General features: G+C 41.7%; 7 protein-coding genes across 7 annotated transcripts; 3 read left to right on the top strand and 4 right to left on the bottom strand.

The window, feature by feature from the left end:
- Nucleotides 1–319: 319 nt before the first annotated feature.
- On the top strand, nt 320–1,084 carry EAF01_008959 (uncharacterized protein; the record flags this gene model as incomplete). The annotated part of the gene is made up of 3 exons (XM_038917215.1): nt 320–703; nt 782–871; nt 944–1,084. 3 exons carry the CDS (start codon nt 320–322, stop codon nt 1,082–1,084), a joined length of 615 nt encoding a protein of 204 aa, XP_038767609.1.
- A 2,362-nt stretch (nt 1,085–3,446) lies between these two features.
- On the bottom strand, nt 3,447–3,906 carry EAF01_008958 (uncharacterized protein; the record flags this gene model as incomplete). The annotated part of the gene is made up of 2 exons (XM_038917214.1): nt 3,447–3,793; nt 3,855–3,906. The coding sequence occupies 2 exons, from the start codon at nt 3,904–3,906 to the stop codon at nt 3,447–3,449; spliced, it is 399 nt and encodes a 132-aa protein (XP_038767608.1).
- Nucleotides 3,907–4,524: 618 nt separating this feature from the next.
- Nucleotides 4,525–5,415, top strand: EAF01_008957 (uncharacterized protein; the record flags this gene model as incomplete). The annotated part of the gene is made up of 5 exons (XM_038917213.1): nt 4,525–4,567; nt 4,765–4,859; nt 4,937–4,960; nt 5,047–5,162; nt 5,241–5,415. The coding sequence occupies 5 exons, from the start codon at nt 4,525–4,527 to the stop codon at nt 5,413–5,415; spliced, it is 453 nt and encodes a 150-aa protein (XP_038767607.1).
- A 1,445-nt stretch (nt 5,416–6,860) lies between these two features.
- EAF01_008956 (uncharacterized protein) lies at nt 6,861–8,363 on the top strand (the record flags this gene model as incomplete). The annotated part of the gene is made up of 7 exons (XM_038917212.1): nt 6,861–6,876; nt 6,933–6,964; nt 7,061–7,171; nt 7,261–7,811; nt 7,861–8,005; nt 8,063–8,202; nt 8,360–8,363. The coding sequence occupies 7 exons, from the start codon at nt 6,861–6,863 to the stop codon at nt 8,361–8,363; spliced, it is 999 nt and encodes a 332-aa protein (XP_038767606.1).
- A 1,189-nt stretch (nt 8,364–9,552) lies between these two features.
- Nucleotides 9,553–13,695, bottom strand: EAF01_008955 (uncharacterized protein; the record flags this gene model as incomplete). The annotated part of the gene is made up of 3 exons (XM_038917211.1): nt 9,553–10,009; nt 10,115–11,279; nt 11,334–13,695. 3 exons carry the CDS (start codon nt 13,693–13,695, stop codon nt 9,553–9,555), a joined length of 3,984 nt encoding a protein of 1,327 aa, XP_038767605.1.
- Nucleotides 13,696–17,515: 3,820 nt separating this feature from the next.
- EAF01_008954 (uncharacterized protein) lies at nt 17,516–19,114 on the bottom strand (the record flags this gene model as incomplete). The annotated part of the gene is made up of 1 exon (XM_038917210.1): nt 17,516–19,114. The coding sequence occupies one exon, from the start codon at nt 19,112–19,114 to the stop codon at nt 17,516–17,518; it is 1,599 nt and encodes a 532-aa protein (XP_038767604.1).
- A 2,769-nt stretch (nt 19,115–21,883) lies between these two features.
- EAF01_008953 (uncharacterized protein) lies at nt 21,884–24,268 on the bottom strand (the record flags this gene model as incomplete). Its single annotated transcript, XM_038917209.1, has 1 exon — nt 21,884–24,268. The coding sequence occupies one exon, from the start codon at nt 24,266–24,268 to the stop codon at nt 21,884–21,886; it is 2,385 nt and encodes a 794-aa protein (XP_038767603.1).
- Nucleotides 24,269–24,612: the final 344 nt, after the last annotated feature.

Here is a 24,612-nt window from a genome sequence, read left to right as displayed (position 1 = left end):
TTTTGCGAACCGTAACCTTACCGATGTTCTAGCCGAATCACAGCAAAAGCATCATCCCCTTCAGTAAGCTACTCAATCACATAGCAATCCTCTGCAACCTCACCACCTCGTCACTCATACTCTCTCTACATTTACGATTACCGAACATACACTGATTCTCGCAAGTTTTCGACCCCAAAGTGTTTTTTTACAATTTACCTTATTCTCACACAATCCTTGCAATCACCACATCTACTCAACTCTCCATCCTCCTTGCGCAAACCAAAACAAGTCACACCGAATCACTTGTACCTTGGCCTACTATTAACAGTTCATAAAAATGTCCTTCGAATCGCCTCTTCCGCCCTATAATGCCTCCGATCCCACGGCCACCTTCCTCAATGCCTCTTGTCTGGACCTCCTCCTTATCGAACTCGTTCCTTTGGCCTACCGTACTGTACACGCACTAGATGCGCCTTCTTCACCCTCATCTTCCTCTCCCAATCCATCGGCGCCTCCAAAAATGGAAGAAGAAGAAGAACGCGAACGAGTATTTTTCCGTCTCGAAAGTCTCGGATATCGTGTTGGATTGGGTCTCGTGGAGCGATTTAGTAAAGATCGACCTCGCTTTACAGATACATTGGATGTTATCAAGTTTCTGTGTAAGGATTTGTGGATGTTGGTTTTTAGGAAACAGATTGATAATCTGAAAACGAACCATAGGGTATTTTCTCTCTTTTCTGGGTGCTACGGATGATGGTTTGGTTGGCACAGGTGAATTGATACTGATTTGGAGGAACAGGGAGTCTACGTCCTGACAGACCATTCATTCCGGCCCTTTGCGCGCATGAGTACAGAGCCAGGCGGAAATGCAGTTATACGCGCTCAACCTGTTAGTATCCCTTGCTTCTTCACACATGCCCCCGAAATCCACAAGGCAATGAGCTAACACTTAATCATTCAGTTCCTATACTTCCCCTGCGGCATAATTCGTGGAGCTCTCGCTTCAATGGGTATAAATGCTACTGTTCAAGCGGAAACAACTGAATTGCCGGGTGCTACATTCCAGATTAAGAGTATTGTTAATACTACCACGGGGAAATGATGATTATACTTGGATTATTGGAAGAATTACAATAAACTCTGCTGTTGCTGTCAGAACCACACAACAGATCGGCCAGCTGTAATATGAAGAAGTAATGGGCTTTAGAATCCCTAGTATACACAACTACCCAGAGCCGAATGCCAAGAGAGGAAGAGAAAAATAAAGATATACCATACCACAATGTACATCACAGTACACTAATATTTGCGACTTAGCGATTTGCGATTTAGCGAGATGGCAAGGCATGGTACGGATTCGAATCAGATAATGATCAGCAAGGAGTCATAGGAAAGGGGTGGTAAAGCTAGGAAACTTCAGGGTTATGGAAGTAGACATATCCCGCTGTGGACGACATCGGCGCGATTCCAGGCAATAGGGACACTGCAGATTGCCCAGAAGCATTCACATTATTAAGATCGTGGGGTTTTATTGTGGAGGATTAGCAAGAGAGACGGCCCCTAAAGGAGGCACTTCGTAGCCAGATGCAATTATGAGAACTCACGTACGTTAAATGACATATACTTGCAGAACGTCATATTGCATTGCTATATAGTACAGGCAGAGTCAATTGCTACCTGCACTCATGTCTTAATTTCCCATCCATCCTATCTTCTTATGATATTTTCTCTTTCTCGCACTCTGAATGCACAAGAAAGGGAGGCGAGGTTGAGGGTATATAAAAACATCAGGTTTCTCTCCAACCCCGGAGTAGATAGCCTTTATAACCAAGTTCCCCAAATAACTCGATGATTTCATTTTTCATTTCCTCGTTCCCCTTCCCCGAGATTTTGGCCATCCATTTTCACATCACGAATCATGTCAGTCATTCAAGCTGGCCATAATTATAAAAATAACATTCGTTCATTTTCAGATGTGCAACAAAGGAACATGTCCAGCACTTCATCACTCTTTCAATAACGTAGGAAATATTGAGCACTTGATGATTAGACAAATAACAAACTGCCTTTCTGAGATGTACAACAAATGACTATTTCACTCTACCAAGAGTACTAGGTATATGTACTGTAGAGGACCGAACACTCTCAATAACCATAAGAATAACAAACCGCACTTCCTAGATGTGCAACAAAAGACTACCTTGCTCTCTAGAAATATATGGAAAGCCTTCGATAACAATAAAAATAACAACCCATTTCCCTTAGATATGCAACCAAACACTATGACTCACTACCTACCTAGCACTCGCCTACTGCTGAATATCCAATAACCCTAAGAACAACAACCGCACTTCCTAGATATACAACAAAAAACTACTACTACTCACCACCTACCCACTCCTCTCCTATCATAAACTCGTCAATTATAAAAACAACAAAAAGTCTTTCCTAGACATGCAACAAAAGAAATCGTAGGTCTTCCATTCCAAAAGACAACATATAAAACCCTCTGCAACAAGCCTTATCTCAATCTACTCTCTTCTTTCACTTTTCCTCGTAATACTCAGCTCGTATCTCATTGTATATATTCGTAGCAGCTAATTTTATTTACTCCTGATCTTGATTAGATTGGGGGGAGGGGATATTTCACGAGGAAGATTTCTTTCTTAGGAATTGACTGATAGCCGGATTATGGACATTAGATATGGAAGGGAATGGATAGCAGAGTTGGCTATCTGGTACTTATTATAACTTTTGATCTTCGAAATCTTAGGGACGGTGGTTTGGTAGGCAAGTAGTGTTTTGGGTCTTGCGAATGCTCAATATTAACAACTCCTTTTCATCAAGAACTCGCTGTCAGATTTTAAAATCTGTATTGTTAAGGACATAGAACAACATATAAAAAGATGGAACGACCTCTTTCCCCTATAATAATTTACACACAAGTGGGTATTATAACCCTCTTCTTCTTCTTCTTATAAATAATGATATCGATATTGACAAATGAAACAAGAAAAGAAAAAATTAACGAAAGAAAGTATTGTAGGAGTGAAAAGGAAATGTGCCTTTGTACTGGCACTTAGTGATTCTTGGAAAACTATGTTACTAGATTCGAAACCTCAAAACGCCATTTTCACTTGCTTGATGACATCCAGTACCAATTCAAGTCCGTCGCTAAAAAATCAAATACTTTCCGTGCCTCCCAGATCCCCATCTCCGTCCAAGTCCTTTCCGGCTTATCCTGCTCGTTCTTCCTGGGTATATATCGCCGATCCGTATTCCAATCCAATTACCTGTCCTCTCCCGTTCTTTATCTCTCTCCTAATGTCTAGTCTTCTCCAGAATTTGGGATTTAACCATATTGGAATGAAAACCCTCGATAAGACAGTCCTTCGCATCGTATGTTTGGCCAAACAAGCTTGTTCATGGAAGAATGTATATCTATGTCTAATCTCCCTCTTTCTTCACGAAAAGCTCACAAACTTTGGATCCCTCGGCTTCCCATCCGGTCCAATATTTTCTCTCTTGAAACTTTCCTGCATCCACAGTCTCCTCGCCTCATCGAAATGAACCTTCTTTTTCTTCATGATTGACTGAATCTCTCTTTTTCCATTATCTGAAAGTCCATTCCTTGGATCCGAGTCTAGGAGATTTTGAGAGAGATTGAAGTTTGAAGAGGTTAAACCAGACTCAATGTCGTTTTCGAAGGAATGGGGAAGTGCGTGATAGGGTGTGTACATGAATCGGGGGAGACGCTCGAGGTAATGTTCGGGGATGTATGGAGACCAGCGATCGCGGGTTACAAAGGCGACTGGAATGGTGTTAGTAATTTGATTGTCTCAAATAGTTTATCCTGGGGAAGTAAGACTTACTAGTAGAGATAACGAGGAAAATGAAGACGGTTGTATAGAGTATGTATGCCATCTTGACCTTTATTGTCGCTGGAACCCTTTCAATCTCATGCGCAGTTGTTTAACAGTTGTAGAATCCTCGACCTCGATCTCTAAGTCTCTTTTCAGCCAATCGTATTCGTAGTCGCAAAGGTGTTAGATGATGGGTAACAGAAGAAAGGAAAATAATTTGGGTAGAATAGGTATTCATTAAGAGAAAGGAAGAAAAGAATCTGGCGATAACCTCGCTTTTAGAAACAACCTTAGAAGACGTCAGCTCACCAGTTGATGCCCGCCTCATCCGAATAGTTAATTTGATTGTATTGAATTTCTGTAACCGTCCAAAACCTCACAGCCACCTTTCCGCATGCGATTGAGTCTTGGCTCGAGCTTGGAAAAGTGATGAATACCTTTCTTCATGCCTTATATACTAAGGCCCAATGAGTCAGCTTTAAGGCATCCAGGATCAAGAACAGGCCGAAAGACAAAAGACTAAAATAGGATAAGCGAGACGAAATCTGATTGGACGCACAAATTCAGTGATTCGTGAATTTTAACGATTTTGCGACAAGATCTTGAGACTTAGACATAATTTCGACTACCGCCAACGACCAAAAGAATTTCCTCAATTCTCACTCACCCACCCGTCAAGATGTCTCAATACGTTTCCGCTGATTTGATCTGGGAGGTTACCAGTACGTTTACCTGTTTTCATTTTTGGAATGCTGAGGGATGGAATTTGGGATTTGGGGTCGAAGGTTGAAAGGACGTGAGGGGAGTGAAAAGGACTCGAGAGGGGGTCGTTGAAGTACATTTCGAACATCGAGACATTACGAAGATCGAAGGAGAATCGAATACTGATGGACAATTACTGATGGTTATGGAATTCTAGGATCCCAGAACGCTTTCTTGGTCAAGCGCTCAACTGGTGGTGGAAGCACCTTCTCCAGAGATCCCTTGAACTTGACCAACAAGCACTCCAGAAAGGTATGGAATTATCGGGAAGATCACAGCAATTTTGACCGCAGAAACTTGAATAAGAACAAAGGCTAATTGAATTGTAGTATGCTGGTTTCGTCAACGACAAGGTACGATACGAACACGATCCCCCGATGGCATAAGCAAATGGAGGAATCGAAATGCAATGAGTGGTACTAATTAAATCTATGAATAGGCCGTCGGTGTTGTCCCATCTGAGAAGGGTGTTACTTTGATCACCAAGAAGACCTCTGCCAGCCAAAAGCCAGCATCCAGCTTGAACAAGACCACCTACAGCAAGTCCGGCAGAAAGTACGTTTAATCCAATTATGGAACCTCGTCGAATCCAGGAATGAAAATTGATACTGATGAAACTTTTCCTAAAAATAGGACCTTCGCTGGTGTCGCAAAGACCGTCGCCCAAGGTGGATACAGATCAGACCTCCGTGCTGAAGCCGTCGCCCGTTCCTCCGCTATCCTCGAATCCCAAACCCCCAAGAAAGATGCCCCAGCACCAAAGCTTAGAGGATCCAAGGCCGCCAAGGCTGCCGAGAAGGAAGAGTAAAGGATACCCATTTGAGATGGTTGGGGAAAGGGGGAATTGATTATTGTTCAATTGGTTGGGTCTAGTCTGGTTCCTCAGGTACTCTTAATGAGTGGAGTGGTCTATTTTATGACATTTGAGACAGACATACAAACTAGTTTTCAATGAATCGGTTGCATCATGATGGCTTTTGGAAATCTGGATGGAGTATCAAGTGATGGTTATGAAGTGATTGTGAGACTAGATGGTGGAGTCGATTGAATGTTTACAAGCGGAAGGAAGGCTCAAGCTATCGGCATCACAATCCACAACGGAAGAGTACTCATCCCATTCCCAAGCTCCAAGTGCGATATATGGACATGTGAATATGATGGCCGGAACAACTCGTAGAGCTCTCTCCCCTGAAAATGCACATGTCTCTTGAAAGCAGTTTGACAGTAGATAGACGCACGCGTCCGTAGATTTCCGAGCCGAAGGGAATTAATTAATGCCTCGGTCAGTAGACAATTGGATAGGCATTTCCCCAGACTTACCCAAGGTTACGTTCCTACTGAAGGGTAGAGACCGGAGAAGAGAGCTCTTTTATATAAAGCATCAATGATGCTCGAATTGGAATTGATACATCGTCATTACTTTACACGTGTTTATCACTTATTTATCACTTATTCATCACTCATCAGCATCTATCCACGGTAGGTCATACCGAGAGGTCCCAAGAAGTCCCAAGAAGTCCCAAGAAGTCCCAAGAAACGCACGACTGCCCAGGTGTAACAAGGTAAGACCCGAGTTCCCTATTGCGACCCCAAAGCAATCCAATGAGGAAGGGGGATTGGAAGAATTGCCCCGCTATAAGCAAGCACCCTTTCTACTTTTTACCCCTCCAGCCAACCAAAGCAGAACCAACCAAATCACCCACACTGTTTGAGCTTCTAATAAGTTCTGACCCTTTTTAAGCTCTCCACCACTTCACCGACTTGAGAGTTGAGAATAATAAAGACTGACTTGTTCGCTGTTCTTCTTTGGAAAGGGTAAATTGAAGGAAGATTGAAAGGAGATTGAAAGGAGATTGAAAGAAAATCAAAGGAAAATCAAAAGCCTTGATATTGATTGAATTGCCCGAGGTGTGTATAGATTTCTATTCAGGCGAGTGTTGAAGAAGGGTTGAGAAAGGATTGATAAGAAAGGAAGTGAGGGATGAATTAATAGAGAAGATTGGATGGATGAGTGGATGGGTGGATGGGTGAGTGGATTTGAGTTGTTGAGGGGTCCAATTTGTTGGATGGGCGATGCGGGGTATTGGTATGAGCTGAGTGTTTGGCGCGAAGTACTAATAATAATTCTTTGGCTGGACAGAACTTACAACTTACAACTTACAACTTACAACTTACAACTCACACTCACATACCTCAATAACCTCAATAACCTCAATACCTCATTACCTCATTACCAAAACACACATATACAAAATGGGTTTCAAAGCTGGTAGGCATCTTGATTATGCGATATTGAGATGGCAAAGATACTGATTTGAGGGATAGTCGTCGCTGGTGCTTCCGGAGGAATCGGACAGGTGAGTTTTGTTCACTTGGTTTGGATCTTCTGGGTGGAATAGAGAGGAGAGTCATCTATTGAAAAGTCTGCTGATTTGTTATCGTGTCACTTATAGCCATTGTCTCTTCTCCTCAAGACTTCTCCTCTCATCACCGAGTTGGCACTTTACGATGTTGTCAACACCCCTGGTGTTGCCGCTGATCTTTCGCACATCTCGAGCCCAGCTGTACGTATACAATCTGAAGAGATGGGATGAGTCTAGAAGTGTTAGGAGCAAAGCAATGCTACACGTGCTAATCTGTGCTATCCACACAGAAAATCACCGGATACTTGCCAAAAGACGATGGTGCCAAATTGGCATTCAAGAACGCCGATATTATTGTCATTCCAGCTGGAATTCCCCGCAAGCCAGGAATGACCCGTGATGATCTCTTCAACATCAATGCTGGTATCGTCAAGGGTCTTATCGAGATCATCGCCGATGTTGCCCCAAAAGCCTATATCCTTATCATCTCCAACCCAGTCAACTCTACTGTCCCAATTGCCGCCGAGGTTCTCAAGTCTAAGGGAGTCTTTGATGCTCAACGTCTTTTCGGTGTCACTACCCTTGATGTTGTTAGAGCTGAGACCTTCGTCGCTGAAATTGTCGGAAAGGCAAACCCACAAGAATTGAGCATCCCAGTTATTGGTGGACACTCTGGAGAGACCATTGTTCCACTTTTCAGCCAAGCCAAGCCAAGTGTTGATATCCCAGCTGACAAGTTGGATGCTTTGGTTAACAGAGTTCAATTTGGGGGTGATGAAGTCGTCAAGGCTAAGGATGGTGCTGGATCAGCTACTCTTTCTATGGCTTACGCTGGTTTCCGGTATGTTTGGAAATCTAAAACTATACAGAGTTTACTGACCAGATAATAGTTTCGCCGAGAAGGTTCTCAAGGCCTTGAACGGTGAGAAGGGTATTGTCGAGCCAACTTTCGTCTACCTCCCAGGAGTTCCAGGTGGTGAGGCTATTGCCAAGGAGACTGGTCTCGATTTCTTTTCTGTTCCTGTTGAGCTTGGCGTAAGTTTATCTCCACCTCGCAGTGAAGTCGAGTTTAAGAAACTAACTATCATTAAGACAAACGGTGCCGAAAAAGCTCAAAACCCTCTCTCCAACATTAACGACGCCGAAAAGAAACTTTTGGCTGCCTGCGTCGATGGTCTTAAGGGTAACATCTCCAAGGGTGTTACCTTTGCTAATGCTCCTCCTCAACAAAAGTAGTTTCCCTATTTTGATCTCTTACCTCTCTACTTCCTTCTCTTTTAATATCCACATCAGGCACTTGGAAAGAATAAAGTTGATCGCGATGGAAACCTAGCCTTTAGCAGAAAATATTTTCCTTGTTCCTTGACTGATCGTTGGTGTCTTGCTTAGATAGATTGTGAGAAGTTCTTTCGATTTTTCGAAGAGGGATTTGAAGGCTTTTCTTTTCCTGGATTCACTTCATTTCTTATTCCTCTTCGGGAGTGTTTCGAGACTGGTAGTTGAGGAAGATGAAGGTGGGATAGAGAAGTGGTCTAAGGAGAGATTGAGGGGTGAGAGGAAAGTAGAGGATGACATAAATGAAATAACGAAATAATCAAAAATAGATATTGGATCCACGGGATGGGATTGAGAAAATAGCAAATGAATTTAATGGGTTCATGTCGGATCAGGGCCATAGAATTAATGAGTTCATGGAATAGGGAATGGGATAGGGTTGACCATGGGATTGATGGCAAGAAATGAAATGAAGTTGATTTTTACAAATTGAAATTTGCCTATGGATTGTATTGAAAAAAATTAGTCCAGATCATTCAGTAGTCCAGGCTGTTTGCAATGTTGGAGTGAGTTTTCGAGAGGTTTCCTTCCTTCATTCCTATTCTTCCCCTTCTTACAATTTTCGTTCGGCTGCTCTTGATATCTGGTTTATTGGGGTTTAAAATTTGTAGACAGTAAAATCTGAACGACATGTGTTCAAGTGCATATTAGTACATCAAATGAAGATTGATAATGGCAGTTCAGAAGTTGAGAAGTTGAAGGGATCACTACCTAACTAATTATACTTATAGTCGAGAATTTTTCTATCCATGTAATCTTATATCGAGATTCCACATCTACAGTATACCCAAGAAGCGAATTCGCTGCATTGTAATTTGTACATTGTAATTTGTGTATAAAATGATAAGACATGATATCATGGATGGTTTAGGAGAAAGGAGGTGAGCGAACGGGGGAAGAGAAGAAGAAGAAGAGCAGAAGAATCCATCAAGACCGTATCCTATTCTATTCTATCCTATCCTATCCTATCTGAGCCGAGCTAACCACCGATCCAATCTAAATCCCTAGACACAAACTCCACAAAATCATCGCCTAAACTCCTCATCCCTCGTGCTACATATCAAAATCCGGAGCCAGTCTTAATCCTAATCCCATTCCCAAATCTAATGCCAATGCCAATTCTAATACTAATACTACATACAGCATACGTTGCTCTCATAATGTTTCATTTAACAACTTCCCATTCATATTTCTCCATCCAAAATCCAAAATCCAACCTCTAACCTCTAACCCCTAGCTCCCTCCCCCTAGATCCGCTTCTTCCCCTCCACACTCCCCTCAAACCTATACTCACGTCCCCTACACACCCTATCCACGCGCTCCCTGACTTCCGGATACACGTCCTTATACGCCTCCCTGCCCATCCAACAATCCAAATGTCCATACCCCCTAATCTCCGTGCGTTCATACATTTCAAACTCTGTCCCGCCACCATTTTCATCCCTCAGAATCTCCAGCGTCTTGGTCGTGCTTTCCGGATTCAGGACTTTGTTGTCCGAGCCGGAGAAGAGGAAGAAGGGGATACCTTTGAGACGACGGATGTTTTTAGATGAGGTGAGTGGGTGGAAGAGTGGTGCGTTGCCGGTGACGTGCCCAATGGTGCCCATTTTCATGAGGAGGTTGAGACAGGTCATGTTGACGCCGGAAAAGAAACGGTCAATTTGACGATGGGTGGCTTCGTTGAGGTTGTTGTGGTTCCAGAGACTGGGAGGTTATTTTGATTAGCGTTGTGTTTTATCTCAAGATTCAATTTCAATTCAATATCGTTGAAAAAGAAAAGTGTGATTGAGGGACAGGGAAAATACATACCGACCGAAAATCAACGAACAGCGATGACACGAAACGTTATTACAAATCTCACACCTCTTATCCGGATAGAATCTCAACAGCTGATTGACCGCTTGTTGAAAATATGAATCTTCCTTCGTACTACTGCAGCTGAACCAATTGCCGCCAAAGAATTTATATAACTTGTCAAAGGGAATGGGACCCGCGAGCGCCTTTGCCAGATTCAAAGTTGCCCACATTGGATTCATAAAGACTTGCGAGCAGGTGACTCCCAAGATCCAATTTGCGGGAATAGTACCATCTAGGAGTCCCGAAGAAAACGCCACAGAGCCCATACAATGGGCGATTGTATAGATAGGATCATGGCCATGATTTTTGCGGATGAATTGGAACGAGGCTTTGATATCGAGACGCGCGTCGAAGGTGGTCCAGTTATTTTCTGCGACCGCGAGCTGACAGATGCGATGGACGATGACGAAGCAGCGGTAGCCGGCTCGGGTGAAGTAGTTGATGGCATTTACCTCGATTGTTGGAAGCGCGAAGATCTGATGATCGACTGAGGCGCCGGGGATGAAAACGAGATTTTTGGTTTCGATGTTGGGGTTTTGGGGCTCCCACACGTGTAGAAGGGTCTTCACGTTGTCGGAGGCGACTATTTGAAATGTATCGTTAGGGGGGGTGGGGTTTATGTAGCCGGTGTAGGTGACGGATGGGTATTGAAGATATGTAAATGGTGCGAAGAAGAGATTGGCTGATTCTTTTGCGAAGTAAGTCATAAAGCTTGTGGTGGATTGAAGTCTAGACCAAAAGTTACGACCAAAAGCCTGGAGTGTGAAGATTTGCGATAGGAAATCTTTAGGCTGGATATGCATCATTCCTCTCCCTAGTACAGTCTCGTTTGCATCTTTCTCCGTGATGGTGACGTATAATGTTGATGCAGCAGTCCAGAATTTTAATGGCCCAAGAGCAACTGATGAATCGACGATTTTGAAACCATGAAAGTGTAATTGTTTTCCATTGGTAGAGGTCATATCGAAATCGTATGTTAGATTTCGAGTACCGGGAGCTTGATAATCGACGTTGAAGAGTTGGAAGTCTCCACGTTGAACCATAAAAGGACTACCGGGCAATGAAGCACAAACGAATGTGCCAGTTAACATAGCCGAATGATCCGCTCGATGAACAACTATTAAAGGAATGTTAGTAGTTGTATGACATTATGCTAAGGAGGAGTACATACTTCTACGTGTATCAAAAGTTTTGACACTCAAAAAGAACCTTGAAGCCTCGCAAAGTCCCCTAGCAGTCTTGGCAGCAATCTCGTAATCCTCTGGATGATCACCCTTCAGATTCTCTCCAATGTGAACGAATCCCTCCATCACCTCAGTGAAACCAAACCCGCTTGTCTTGAAATTTTGAGATTCATCAATCATCTTGGTAGCTTCTTCGACTTCAAAGTTTTGTGTGCTATAACTTTGTAATTGCATGGGTGCAAACTTCGGTTCGCCAAACAAATCTAACACACCATTGCTGGTATCATAATCAATACTAAGATTGAGATTCTTCGCGGCATGAGAAACTGAGCGTTCAGCCAGTGCAGTAATCGTTGCGAACGGATTGACGCCTAGTGCACAGGGAATAACAGCAGCATCGGAAACTATGAGACCAGGGTATGTCTCACTACCATCACCAGTGAGAAGTTCTCCAAAATGATTGGTAACTCCATATTGTGCGGTGTTATCCGAGCTCATGCAAGCACCTCCGATAGGATGAACGGTGATTTCTTGCTGGCCTAGTGCTGCATAGAATGGATTGTTGACGAACGTTCCACCGACAGCTTCTGTGGCTTCTTTGAGGACGTTGTTGATCTTCCTAACATGATCACTTCGACCCACACCAAGAAACTCAAGACATGGTTTATCATCTTTGAGAGTAAGGATGGCTTGATTGGTATCGTGGCTCATAACAAGATATGTTTGTGTCCTCTCAATACTACCCTTTTTGTAGTATGGACCCAGGAAACGACTCCCTGCAGATGACAATGTGTGCCTCAATCTCTCGAGAGTTGTCAAATCTGCTGGTGCTTCAGAACCTGGAAGCTTCTCAAGCATAAATTGAAATAGTGGAGCAAGTGCTTTAGGAATCGCACCCTCTTCGATAACATATCCATCCAAAACATTTGCATGGCCCTCTCGATTATCGATGATGCCTGTGATAGTAGGACCAACAGGATTATCTACCGCGGGGGATGCACGACCAATTGAGTTAACGTTCTCATCAGTGTTATAGCCAAAAGCTAACATATCTCCATTGCCACTCATGGATTTGCCTACTCTGTCGCTCATGCTCATTCCTAAGCTCCTACTTCGAAGAAGAATTTCTGTCGAGCCAATCGATCCGGCTCCAAGGAAAACACACTTCTTTGCATGTACCCACAGAAGGTCTTCGTAAATATTGGTCTTGAAAGATCCACGGTTGCTTCCATGCCACGCAAAGCATACGAGATAACCTTCTTGTTTAGGATCTGGATGTTTTTTAACATATCTCACTTCGCATTCACAGAACATTTCTGCTCCCCAGTTCCATGCATCTGAGAGATAGTTTACCAAAGTACTACTTTTACTTCCATCATTAACACCAGTACAATCCATACCCGTCAAAGCAGATGGATACATCTCAACTCCAGTACTATTTGGTCCTCCAAGGAATCGAGTAGTTTGTGGTGGGCGATAAAACTTCTCATGCATACCGAGAATTTTAGCCTGCTTCTCCAGCAATGTCAACTTGGGAAGTGCAGGCCAGTCTTCTGGATAGCTTTGAGGTTGTAAAACAGATGCAGCTCGATCATAGTATTCTTTTAGTGCTTTTTCCTCTCGCAATTCCTTTGGCCAACAATCCATAGCCAAAGTATCTTTGTCGGCTTCGAGAAATATATTGGCGTTCAAAAGACTTGTTCCACCCAAACCATTGGCTACGAAGGCATTTTGACCTTTTCCAAATATGAGATGATAGAGACCTGTAGGATCTCCCTCTTCCACCATCACACCTGGTAAAACTCCCGGAGCAAAATTTCCTGATACATGAAGTTCCTCCATCGCGTGCTTAGTGCCACTAGGATACTCTCCCGGCCATTTTTCCTTTCCCCTTTCTAAGAGACATACTGATTGTCCAGCTCTTGCCATACGACTAGCAGCAACTGATCCACCATAACCTGATCCAATCACCACTACATCATAAGCATTCCTCAGAAGCTCTACAGGTTTCGATATCCGAGGAAAGTCTCTGCTGCCAGGATCATCGGTATATGTCCGGATCTTGGAATGTTGTCTCGCTTGACCCCCTGATGCTGTGGTACGAGCACCAAAAGATTCAATTCGATGTGACTTATCAAGGTGTCGATGTTCCTCATCGCTTGAAGAATGCTCACTTGATTGTGTGTGACCATTGATATTTTGAAGATCATCAAGAGATTTACCTAGTCCACTATCTCCATGATAATGTTCATTTTGACCGTTACTTGAAGTAGTTCCATTTATACCATTTGATTTGTCTCCTTTCCCATTGGCGTTAATCCCGTTGCGCCGCTGATTACCGTTTGGCATGTTGGGAAACTCTAAGAGTTCAGATGTCGCCATGATGAGATTTGTACCAGTCTCGGTACACCGGTGGAAATCTGTCACACTTGAAACCTCAATTGGAGTATTGATAGATCAATAGTGCTACCAAATTTGGAGATCCAAGTGTCAATACACTCGCGCAGCAGGGGTTTCAGATGATCTACTGAAATCTTCAACAGATAACACTAAGTTTGAAGATATATATATGAGTAAACTTAGCAAAGACAAATTGAAAGGTAATTTTTTGGAACAAGAGAGAACAATAGTCTTTGTGAAATAAGTAGTATTTAAGAAAAGAATATAAGCAATATGGAGAAACGGCTTCGTTAGTATACTAGGGGGTTTCTAAGGCTGAGTAACATCAAGCTGAAAGGAATGTGGAATTGAGATATGATTCCAGCCACCAGGTCCCATGTCTCGTCTGAGCCGAGTATTGTACCTCTTTTCCCCCAGGCGTACATGACGACAAGCATTCATCAGGCTACTACTGAAGAAGTACTCGGAAATTGACCAATGAAAACGTAAGATCCGAAAATGTACTATGAATCTTTTCATACTTCAGTCAATTTCATGACCCGATACCAAGGAATATAGACTAGACAAACCAGACCTATTTTAGTTAATCGGCTGAAGTGTGGGGGCCGGTCACTCCATTTTATTGATGATAAAATCATTTGTATGTAAAATCATTTTTCAATCAGCCGCGGATGTAAGCAATTGAAAAAATCAAATCAGTAAGACGACCTGCTTTGTGGTTATTGGGCTTCTGAGATTGGTTGATGAAGGAGAAGTCGTGTGTGAGACAATCAGCCCTCAATTCTGCCGTTGCTTTCAAAGGTGCCATGACAAGAATTGGGGAAACTTATTCGAGGATCTGATCCTGACAGAATCGCTTTCCCCTCTATTTCCCTATTTTCTTCATCTCCTTTCCCATAATAGACGAGATGGATAAGAAGGTACCAATAATTGACGATAGCATCCCACCATCACATCTCGGGAAGAACGATGTGGCTTACAGCATGCAGCTAACAATGTGATAGACCTCATTGCCACCACATTAGGAACTTTGACTTCCTTTTGATATGATTTGATTGTGCAATCGGAATGATTGAACGCCGCTGGTGCACATCAATCGCGGCACATTTTCATCCCATGTACCAAGGTCTCTTGAGTTGAGCGAAATACGAGATATGACGGCTAGAATCAATTGTGAAGAAAATCTGATCCTAATTGATATCAATGCCTAGGAATCATCTTGTCAACGACCTCTTCTGTATCGCTCAACCGTTCTGTGTCTGAATAAGTCACAATGGTACTTTGTAGTCATGAAAGTGGAGAGTCAGCTTACGTGAATTTAGACTTGCTCTGCCTCATTATATGAGTCTCATCTCATACTTTGTAGAATTGGTAGAGAAAAGGTCCATGCTTGCAGTGAGATGACAGAAGGTTCAGTCCGTTTTTATTTGTGTCTCTGCTTGGTGGTGGAACATAGCCCTACCCGCCCAGAGGATCCCCAATAATAACATTGTTTCTACACAGTCAGCACCCAGATATGAATGTCGGTAAGATTGGCACGTTTATTCTTGTCCTTCCATTGCTCGCAGTGGTTCGTGTTTTGATGAATGAGGAGCGAGGCATCAACAAGGTCCTGCAAGGGGTTAATCTATTTTCGTAAGCAGAATCATGTGATTTGAATTTGGTCAAGATACAGTACTCAGGTGGGTGAGATGACTCGACCCCTTTCCGGGACTATACCGCTTTTGTGTTTTCAGCACCGAGATTGTCTACTTTCTGACCCCAACTATGTCCCTTTGAAATGTCAAAGATAACGTTTCTCTGCCTCTTCTCTCTGTGTCTCAATCTGGCATTTTCCACGCCCCATTTCCGGGTAAGAACTAAGAGAAGCTTGTAAGCCAAGAAACGTGGTTTACTGGTGGGGAATCCTTCGATCGTAGCGTTGCGTAGAACCTGAAGCGGCTCAATGTGGATACGAGTACCTAGCATCCGAGGTGCTGTATGTCAATGTGGGTCACAGAATGACTTGCTCATCGCGTTTTCTCGTCCTCCTGTCTGCGTCTGCGCCTCCTCCATCTTTGACCACGTTCTATTGTCGAGTCCGAGACTCCGAGTGCAGTTCATATGCCCTACCACCCCACTTACATCATGATATGTGCGTGTGCCTGTCAGAGTGAGGCTTAGGCTTATTGCGGGTTTTCATTTTTCCTACAGCGTAATGTCATATTTGCAAATCCTTCACCATCTAATCGCTCACCATAATGGAATGTGCTTCAAGTGAACTTATTCTGCGGCACAGACTAGGCTACTGATATCGGTAAATGCAAGGCAGAAAGTCAATTCTTGATCTTCGAACTTTTGTCGTCATCGACTTGATGAGTTCCTGTTAGTTCCGCAAGCCCGGTAGCAAACAAGGTAAACGACATGCATAGCGTAAGATAACAAAGCATCCGTTTCTTACAATACGATTTGCCAATATCCGAGAGAATGCTTCGTTCATGTGAAATAGCAAAGAAGTTACATTTCTGCTTTCTCTGGGTGTGGAAATACCGCTACTGTATTGGCTTATATATGGGAACAATCCAAATAGTACCAACAACAAGCTTACCATGATCCCCGCCAAAACCAGTGACGAGCCGAGCCATCGGTATGAAATATTACTGGTTGGTATGACTGTTGTTCTTATTGCAACCACATAGTAGCATCTCGGGTATGCAAGTACACAAATCTCGTACAGTCTGTATCATTCACCAAACAACAAACCGAGTCTACTGATGATTGAGACTATGTGAGCAGTGATATATCAAGACTCAATACTTGGTGATCACTGATTACCTTCTTCCGAAAACCTGCTTGCAATCTAAACATCTAATTCATATGCAAAGCATGCCTTCGGCATGTAAGGAAGAAATTCTGATCATGGTGCGGATATTGTACGAGGACGAAGCATTTGCCTACTGTTGCTCTGATCAAAACTGTATTTCTACAGTCGGAACATGCAACGCAGCCCATATCTTTCGGCAAGCAAACAACGACTTGATCAAATGAGTCTTTTCTTATCGTAAACACAACTAGCGTTAAGTGTTAACGTATACTAGCTTTTACTGTCGAGGAATGCAGAGATCTGGTAAACGACAATAATTTCTCAATTCACCTGATTTCTTAAAATCCTTCCCCATACGTATATTGTCCAGTGCTTAGTAGTAGTAGTAATAGTAATAGTAATAGTAATAGTAGTAATAATAGTAGTAATAATAGTAGTAATAGTAGTAGTAATAATAATAATAGTAATAGTAGTAATAGTAGTAGTAGTAGTAGTAATAGTAATAGTAATAGTAATAGTAATAGTAATAGTAGTAATAATAGTAGTAATAGTAGTAATAGTAATAGTAATAGTAATAGTAATAGTAATAGTAGTAATAATAGTAGTAATAGTAGTAGTAATAATAGTAATAGTAATAGTAGTAATAATAGTAGTAATAGTAGTAGTAATAATAATAGTAGTAATAGTAGTAATAGTAGTAATAGTAGTAATAGTAGTAATAGTAGTAATAGTAGTAATAGTAGTAATAGTAGTAATAGTAGTAATAGTAGTAATAGTAGTAATAGTAGTAATAGTAGTAATAGTAGTAATAGTAGTAATAGTAGTAATAGTAGTAATAGTAGTAATAGTAGTAATAGTAGTAATAGTAGTAATAGTAAGTCAACTACCCCACTTCCGACCACCCCCTGTTTCCGACCACCTAAAAAATTCATATTATCTACACTTAAAACTTTAATAACTCAATAACTATTGAACTTCAATGAAATCGCCTGTAGAATCACTTTCTATAGCACTAGAGCTATCATCTACCTCATCTTCACGATCTCCAGCTTCAATTTGTGTACGCCTTATAGCTCTAATCCCTGCGAACTTCGAATTTGGAGATACCACAACCTTTCGCCTTTTTCTAGGTAATGCTTCATCTAATTGATATTCTAGCTTTCTAATCTTATTCTCTGCCTCTAAGAGTTTATAATCCTTAGCATCGAATCCTTTTATAATCTTGCGAAATAGTAATCTTCGTGTTGGCAAATCGATCTCCTTCTCTTGAATCATTATATCTCTATATTTTCTGATATCGGCTCCTTTTTGAGGGGGTTTCCATTGAATAAATGATGAATATATATTCCATTGAAGAATAGGATCATCATCAGATTCAGGATTAAGTGATAAAACCTCTCTATTGCTATTTTCAAGCAAAAGTCGACTCATAAGAGGTTTAGCCATATTTTTGGGCCAAAGACCACTAGCTTGCCACCCAGACTTGATATTTTGAATAGTTAAACCTTCTATTCTAGCCTTCTGATAGCAAGAAAGGAAATTGCGCTTTCCAATTGGTGAGGAATCGGATAATAGACTTAATTTATTAAGTTCGATTCGATATGCACTTTTTAGGGGTGAGAACACAGATAAATCGAGTGGTTGTAGTACGTGTGACGTATGTGGTGGGAGAAGTAAGAGATATATGTTGTTATTAAAGCATTCTAACATAAATGCTGTAGTTTCATGGCTTCCGTGTCCGTCCAAAATGAGGAGTCTTGAATTTTCCGGCTGAATAGGGGTAGTTTGAGGGATATAGATCTTTTTCAGCCATTCTAAAGCTGTAGCATCTGTAGTCCATCCATTTTCTGTAGCGGTAAAGTTCCAACCCTTGAATAGAGTCAAATCTGTTGGAAACCATTGTTGTTGAACTGATTTTCCCTTATATATTACAAGGGGAGTAATGCTTTTTCCATTGGCTGAAATGCATTCTATAAAAGAGGTCCAAATTCGAGATCCAGGTTGCTTTTTTTGAATAAATCTTCGATCAGTGCTTCCTACTACTAGTCCATTAAGACCCTGACCCTCCATTATACCTGCTTCATCCATATTCCATCTGTTGGCCGGCTTAATAGCCTTGATTTCAGGGATTGCGAGGTTCCGGAACCACTTCTTAATAATATCAGATGTAGCACCTGAAACTCGTGCAGAATCGATTTGATGTTGCTTCTTAGTTCCAATATTAGGATGCCTTCGAAAAAAGCTATGTATCCATTTCTTTCCAAGTGAGGGATCCTCCCCTCGTACAATAAGGAGGTGCTCTGCCATCTCTCTGATTTGACGATGTGTAGGGCTAGTACCAAGAGCTTCCTGTACTAATATCCATTCTGCTAGTCGATTCTCCTGAATTGGAGATAACTTTTGAAGTATTTGGGCGCCTTTTTGATGCGAAACTCCACCATATATTCGATCGTGAAGTGTGGTACGTGGAACACCATAATCCAAGCTAGCTCTTCGTATGCTTGCTCCATTTGTAATCGCTCTAAGAGCCTCTGCGATATCTTCTTCGGTATATCTATTCTTCATATCACAATTATAATAATATCAAAATTTCAAATCAATTGATTAAAGCATTGTTGAGTTATTCAAAGTATAAATTTTATAATTACTCAAAGCGGTGTGGTTTTTGAGGTGGTCGAAAAGAGGGGGTGGTCGGAAAGTGGGGTAGTTGACTTAATAGTAATAGTAAATTCTTAATCGATTCAGTCTATCTATAGCTACAGTCTTTAGTATAGATGATTTGTGTCTTTGAAATCTTCAACAGCAGCGCTGTTTCTCAGTTCTCGAGTCCTACACGTATGGAGAATAAAGAGAATGGAGAAATTGGGTATATAAACAGTTCATGCCAGGCTTTCAAAAGAGTAGAAACCAAGTAAAGAGTCTATAATCAATTAATACAGGTATTAATACACTATAGCTCTCGCGTTTTTGGTGATACATTACGGACATGGAAGTAGATTTTGAAAAGACTTCCAGGAGTTTTATGAAATTTTAAGGGAGCTTCTTAGGAAGGCTCTAGGAAATAGTATGCTCTATAATATATATACTAACAGCTGAAACCTTGCGGAATTGAAAGAAGAAGTGATACCAAACCTTGACAACAATTCCACTTTCAAAACAATAACAAACAATAAAATCCTATTCCCACAGATCTTCTACCTCGTAGACACCTCATCAAACTTCAAATCATCTGTACATCATAGTGACCGAAATTGCAATCATCACAAACACCCCCCAAAGTTATTGCACATCATGAGCTATTTTCTAAACCCGAGTCTCAATAAGTCTAAAGAATTATCTACAGTTGTAACTCAACTACTCAAATAGTAACAGGAAAGATCTTGAAAAGTTCGGGATTTTTCATATGGGAGTGAAGTATGAATGTACTGGAATTATTTGATAATAAGAAATGCGATAGCCAATAGTTACCTACCTAGTCAAGGATGAAAAGAGCGAAGCGAAACAGAGTGTATGTAATAAGTGAGGCTCTGTCTGAGATCCTCTGGCCAATAACGAAGAAATCGGAGAATGACGAGCCAAGGGGCCGACGGAGTTGATCTAGTATCTTTAGAGAATCTTCTGCTCTAAAATGTGTTTCTATGGAGTATGTGTATGTATGATTTTTGGAGTCGATGGGGAGGATGAAAAATTATCGTCTCGCGGTGTGCAAAAGTTTCAACAGTGAAAATACACTAAATATGTGATTTCTGGATGACAATAGAATCAAACTGCTTTTCACTTCTAAAAGCAAAACAACTACATCATATACCCACACTTCAAGTGATACTCATAATAATCTATCATTCACCCAACCAAGAAAAACTCGTCATTAGTACGAAGTTATCAGCTGCCTAATCAGGCAATTGAGAAGTTAGCATGTGTTTCTACAGAGCGCTCGAATGTTGATGAGGTATATATATACACACTATGATTTACTATCAAGTCAGAGTGTATGTAGGTTTCCGATAACATTGTGGAATTCCCAGATGAGTATGATTAATTATTTACAATTTCCACACACTGTAGCAGGGAGGAGGGAGGGAAGCGGGGGAATAAGTCCAAGACGCAATATAAAAAGAAGTATCTTGGTATCTCTGACGGACATATAAAATAAAATATCAGAGTTCGTTCATAATTCAGGATTGATACCTTTCTCAAAGATAACTTTTGAGGTATCTAGCAACTGTATATAGGAATAGACATATAGTGTGTGTGTCAATATGGTACATTGGATGGAAATTTCGTACCAAGCAAGTGGCAATGATTTTGAGCCTAACGGCAGTGATCCTGACGATAAAATATGTCAAAGATTCATATAATAACAACAACCCAGCTTTTTGACAAGGGAGATTTCGACAATCAACAAGACTTGCGAGCGTCCATTTATAAGAAACACATCTGCAATATCCACTTCCCAATCTTCACGGCTTGAATCCAAATTTCTGTTCGATCCCTGTAAATTTTCTGAACAATGCCGAGATAATATAATGAGCAGCCAGATAATACATCTACTTTTCAAATCTACAAAGTACAAGCGAGATCTCAAGATGATACCTGCGACGAAAACATACACTATTCCTCAATTTCATCTCATCTGATCTCGTACATCCAACCGACTATCCAATCACCCCGAATTCTCCTTCTATCAAACCCCTCCTCCCCTCTCCGTCTTCCCCAGTCTCCATCCCATCAAACTCACGCTCACACAACCCCGCCAAACCTACCCCTCCTACCAACCAGTATCAAATCCCCACAACAAACACTCAGTCCCAGTAAACAGATACTATACAGCCTCCCCCCTAGCCTCCCTCCCACCAAGCCATGAATCCGTCAACAAAGCAAACCAAACCAAACCAAGACAGTTCTGGCACTCAGATCAGAATCGGAAAATCGATATCATTTCAACAATACAAGTTAAAGTTTCAAGTAATCGTAAATTGTGTAATGGATAAATATAGAAAGATTAGCGCTCTAAGTCGCGAAGAACCATTTATTCACAATCCCGTTGTTGACGTTGCTGCACTAGCAGCGACAATACCAAAGTGGTTGCAACACAAAAGAATGGCAATCGAGTAAACAAAGATCATAAGAACTAAACAGCAGCAGAAAAGATAAAGATGCACTTATGCAACTCCATTCACCACAATCGTCGAATTATGCTCATACACCGACTCAGTTCGTACGAGCTCAGCGCTGTAGTTTTCAGACCCACAAGGATAAACACTTAAAAAAAACCAACCATTAATGACATTCATTACAACTCTCTCATCATCTATCCATATCTCCATCTAGAAACTACGCTAAAAGTCCAAATAAAAGACCACACCTCTTCCAATACTCCGCCGCGCCATTAACTATACGTTTCCTTTCTCTCCCTTCGAGATCTAGCTTTGCCTCCACCTCATCCGCTAAGTTCTTAAGCTTGTTCTCTTGATCATCTAATTGTGATGCTAAAGCTTGTTGTAAGACAAAGATATCAAATAGTGATTGCTTTAGTAAATCCTTTTGTTTTTCTTCATCTACTTCTCCAACCGGAGTAGGAGCAGGAGCAGGAGCATCCTTTTCTTTTTCCTCGGTATTTGTTTCAGGGGCTCCGGTAGGAGAATCAGTTGATCCCTTCCTAGTCTCTTCTTCCTCTTTCAAAACCATACTCCATTGATCTTCAACTTGTGAGTTCAGATGCGTTTTCAACACTTTGACAGCAACAGGACTCCATAGATCGGCTCCAGCATCAGCCATAGCAGTTGATAAATCCCTCATAAATTTAAACGTAGTTGGGGAGGGCTGAACAGGAAGTTCCGGTGTGCCTTCCCATAATGCTCTACCTGCAACCTTTTTTTTCTTGAGAGATTTTGCAAGAGTTAAGACGGGGTTTTCTGAGACCATACCTACAAGATTTTCGTGCAGTGGTGGGACAAGTGAGATTCCAAACTTTTGTAGTGCAGGAATACTAGGTAACTCTGCTCTAATATCTCGTAAAATGCGGAGAATATATACCGATATTTTCCCGATGGATTTGTTATCTTTATGCTGCTCCACGAGTGATGCGATCTTTGTATGTAACTCCTGGAACGATTTTTCTAAGCTTGAATCGAGATGATCTTGTAGCATTTGTGGATCTTCCTTGCTAAGAAGATTTTGTCGTGATTCGAGACTTTCATCATCTTCCATATCTTCCAAATCATCATCCCATCTTTGTTTCTTCAATTGATCAATATAAGTACCAATTTCCTCATTAAGATGTCTCCAAGTATGAAAACTGTTAACAACTCTCGAAACAGCATCGTTGCGTCCGAACGTGCGAGCAAGTATGTCTTGTTTGAAAATATTACCACCATTGCTGAGTTCGGTTGCCATCATATCTTCATCCCAAAGACTTGGATGTAGATCAGTGATTCCTTCTTGCCATGTTGCCAATGTCGACTCTATCTCTGTCCCTACTAGATGAAGTTTACCAACTCTAGTTTCCAATAGTTCTACAAGTCGTTTATTTATAACGTCTCGCAAGCCATCTAGAAGTATAGAGGGATCGAATCCTTTTGCTTTTCCCCCATCCCTAATCCACACCTCCAAAATCTGTGTTCGTAGTTCGACAACCACTTTGAAGTCCAAGCCCCCTTGAAGAGTCTTCGAAAAGCCTTCCAGTAACACTTCTGACGCTTTCTTCGCCCAACCTTTCAGTGTCTCATCTGCCAACGACCCTTCCAAATCATCATGCCGAACATAAGGTGTGAAGTAAAGAATTTCATCACCAAACCACCTTTCACAAATATCTAACCTCAATCCCTCCAATTCCCGCATACTGTTATCTTTCAGTAAAGGTTTCGTCTTCAGCGCAACCAACGCTGCACTCAGCCTCCTTGGGACTAAAGCTTGTACATCTAGTAAAGTTCTCGTATATATTTCCAAAGCTCGTAGAACAACTGAGGTCTGTTTGTTCGACTCCTCTTCATCGTCAAACGCTAAAGCCATTGCCTCACCACGAACATTTAAGAAATGTCGCAAGACGTCTTTCGCGCCAGAGCTAGTAGCTAGACTGTATGCGCAAAGCGCCTGTACCAAATCGTCTCTATCTGCACCATCTTTAATGGAAACCAGTGTCTTCTCAACTGCACGTAACAATCGTTTCGTCAAAACCGACCTCTTCTTCTTCGCTTCTTCGACAAATTGCTTATCTCCCGTATTCTCCAAACTCTTCGCCAACAACCGACTCAAAACTAACACTTTCGCAGCAACAACTAACCCCTTCCCTCTCGCTCCATCCCCATCTATTCTTCCAGGTCTCCTCAAGAGCTTCCCAACTACAATCCCACACACACCCAATACCTTCATCCTAGCCACAATCCGCATTTCCTCACCCTTCTTCCCATTCTTCATTTCACCCTGTAATTTCCCCAATCCGCCAACCATTCCAACCAACACATTTCTCCCACATCCTTCTCCTACTTTGCCTAACCTTTCCTCTACTCCACTGATATCCTGTCGCATCTGTAAGATTTGCTCGGCGGTTCCAAGTAATTGTCTATAACTCCCTCCAACCAGTGTGCGCAGACGTGCATTTTTCTCGTCAAGCTCTGTAGTAAGATCGCGGTGGAATTGGCGAATCTGGGGAAGCGGATATTTGAATGCTTCTGAGGAGGTCAAGCATGTTGTAGTGGAGAGGGGAATCGTAGTTGCCATTTCGGCGTTTGACAGTCTTTGTAGTTCGTATTATATCTGGTTATTCATGAATTGCGGATTCATGTATATTGGGAATTCATAGAATTCATAGTCTGTTTCGTATCATTATTCGAGGTTCTAGACTTCGCATATCGCATGTGTCAAGGGCTGTCGATGAAGCTCTGGTCTGCATACTTGTTCTCGACGTAACCTTGTAGTCCGTGCGTCAGCCTTCCTGCAAGGCTGACAGGGTTTAAAGCCTTACCTTCCTAGATCTTTTTCCTCTGTCATCATGAATTTCCAAATTCCAAACCATACGCAACGATGATGCTTCCACGCAATTTGAGTCTCCTAGAATAAGAAAA

Source organism: Botrytis porri (assembly GCF_014898465.1).
Source record: "Botrytis porri strain MUCL 3234 chromosome Unknown BPOR_012, whole genome shotgun sequence".
NCBI classification, from domain to species: Eukaryota; Fungi; Ascomycota; class Leotiomycetes; order Helotiales; family Sclerotiniaceae; genus Botrytis; species Botrytis porri.
The sequence above is the reverse complement of the archived record's forward strand: the minus strand, read 5'-3'. Positions and strand labels throughout refer to the sequence as shown.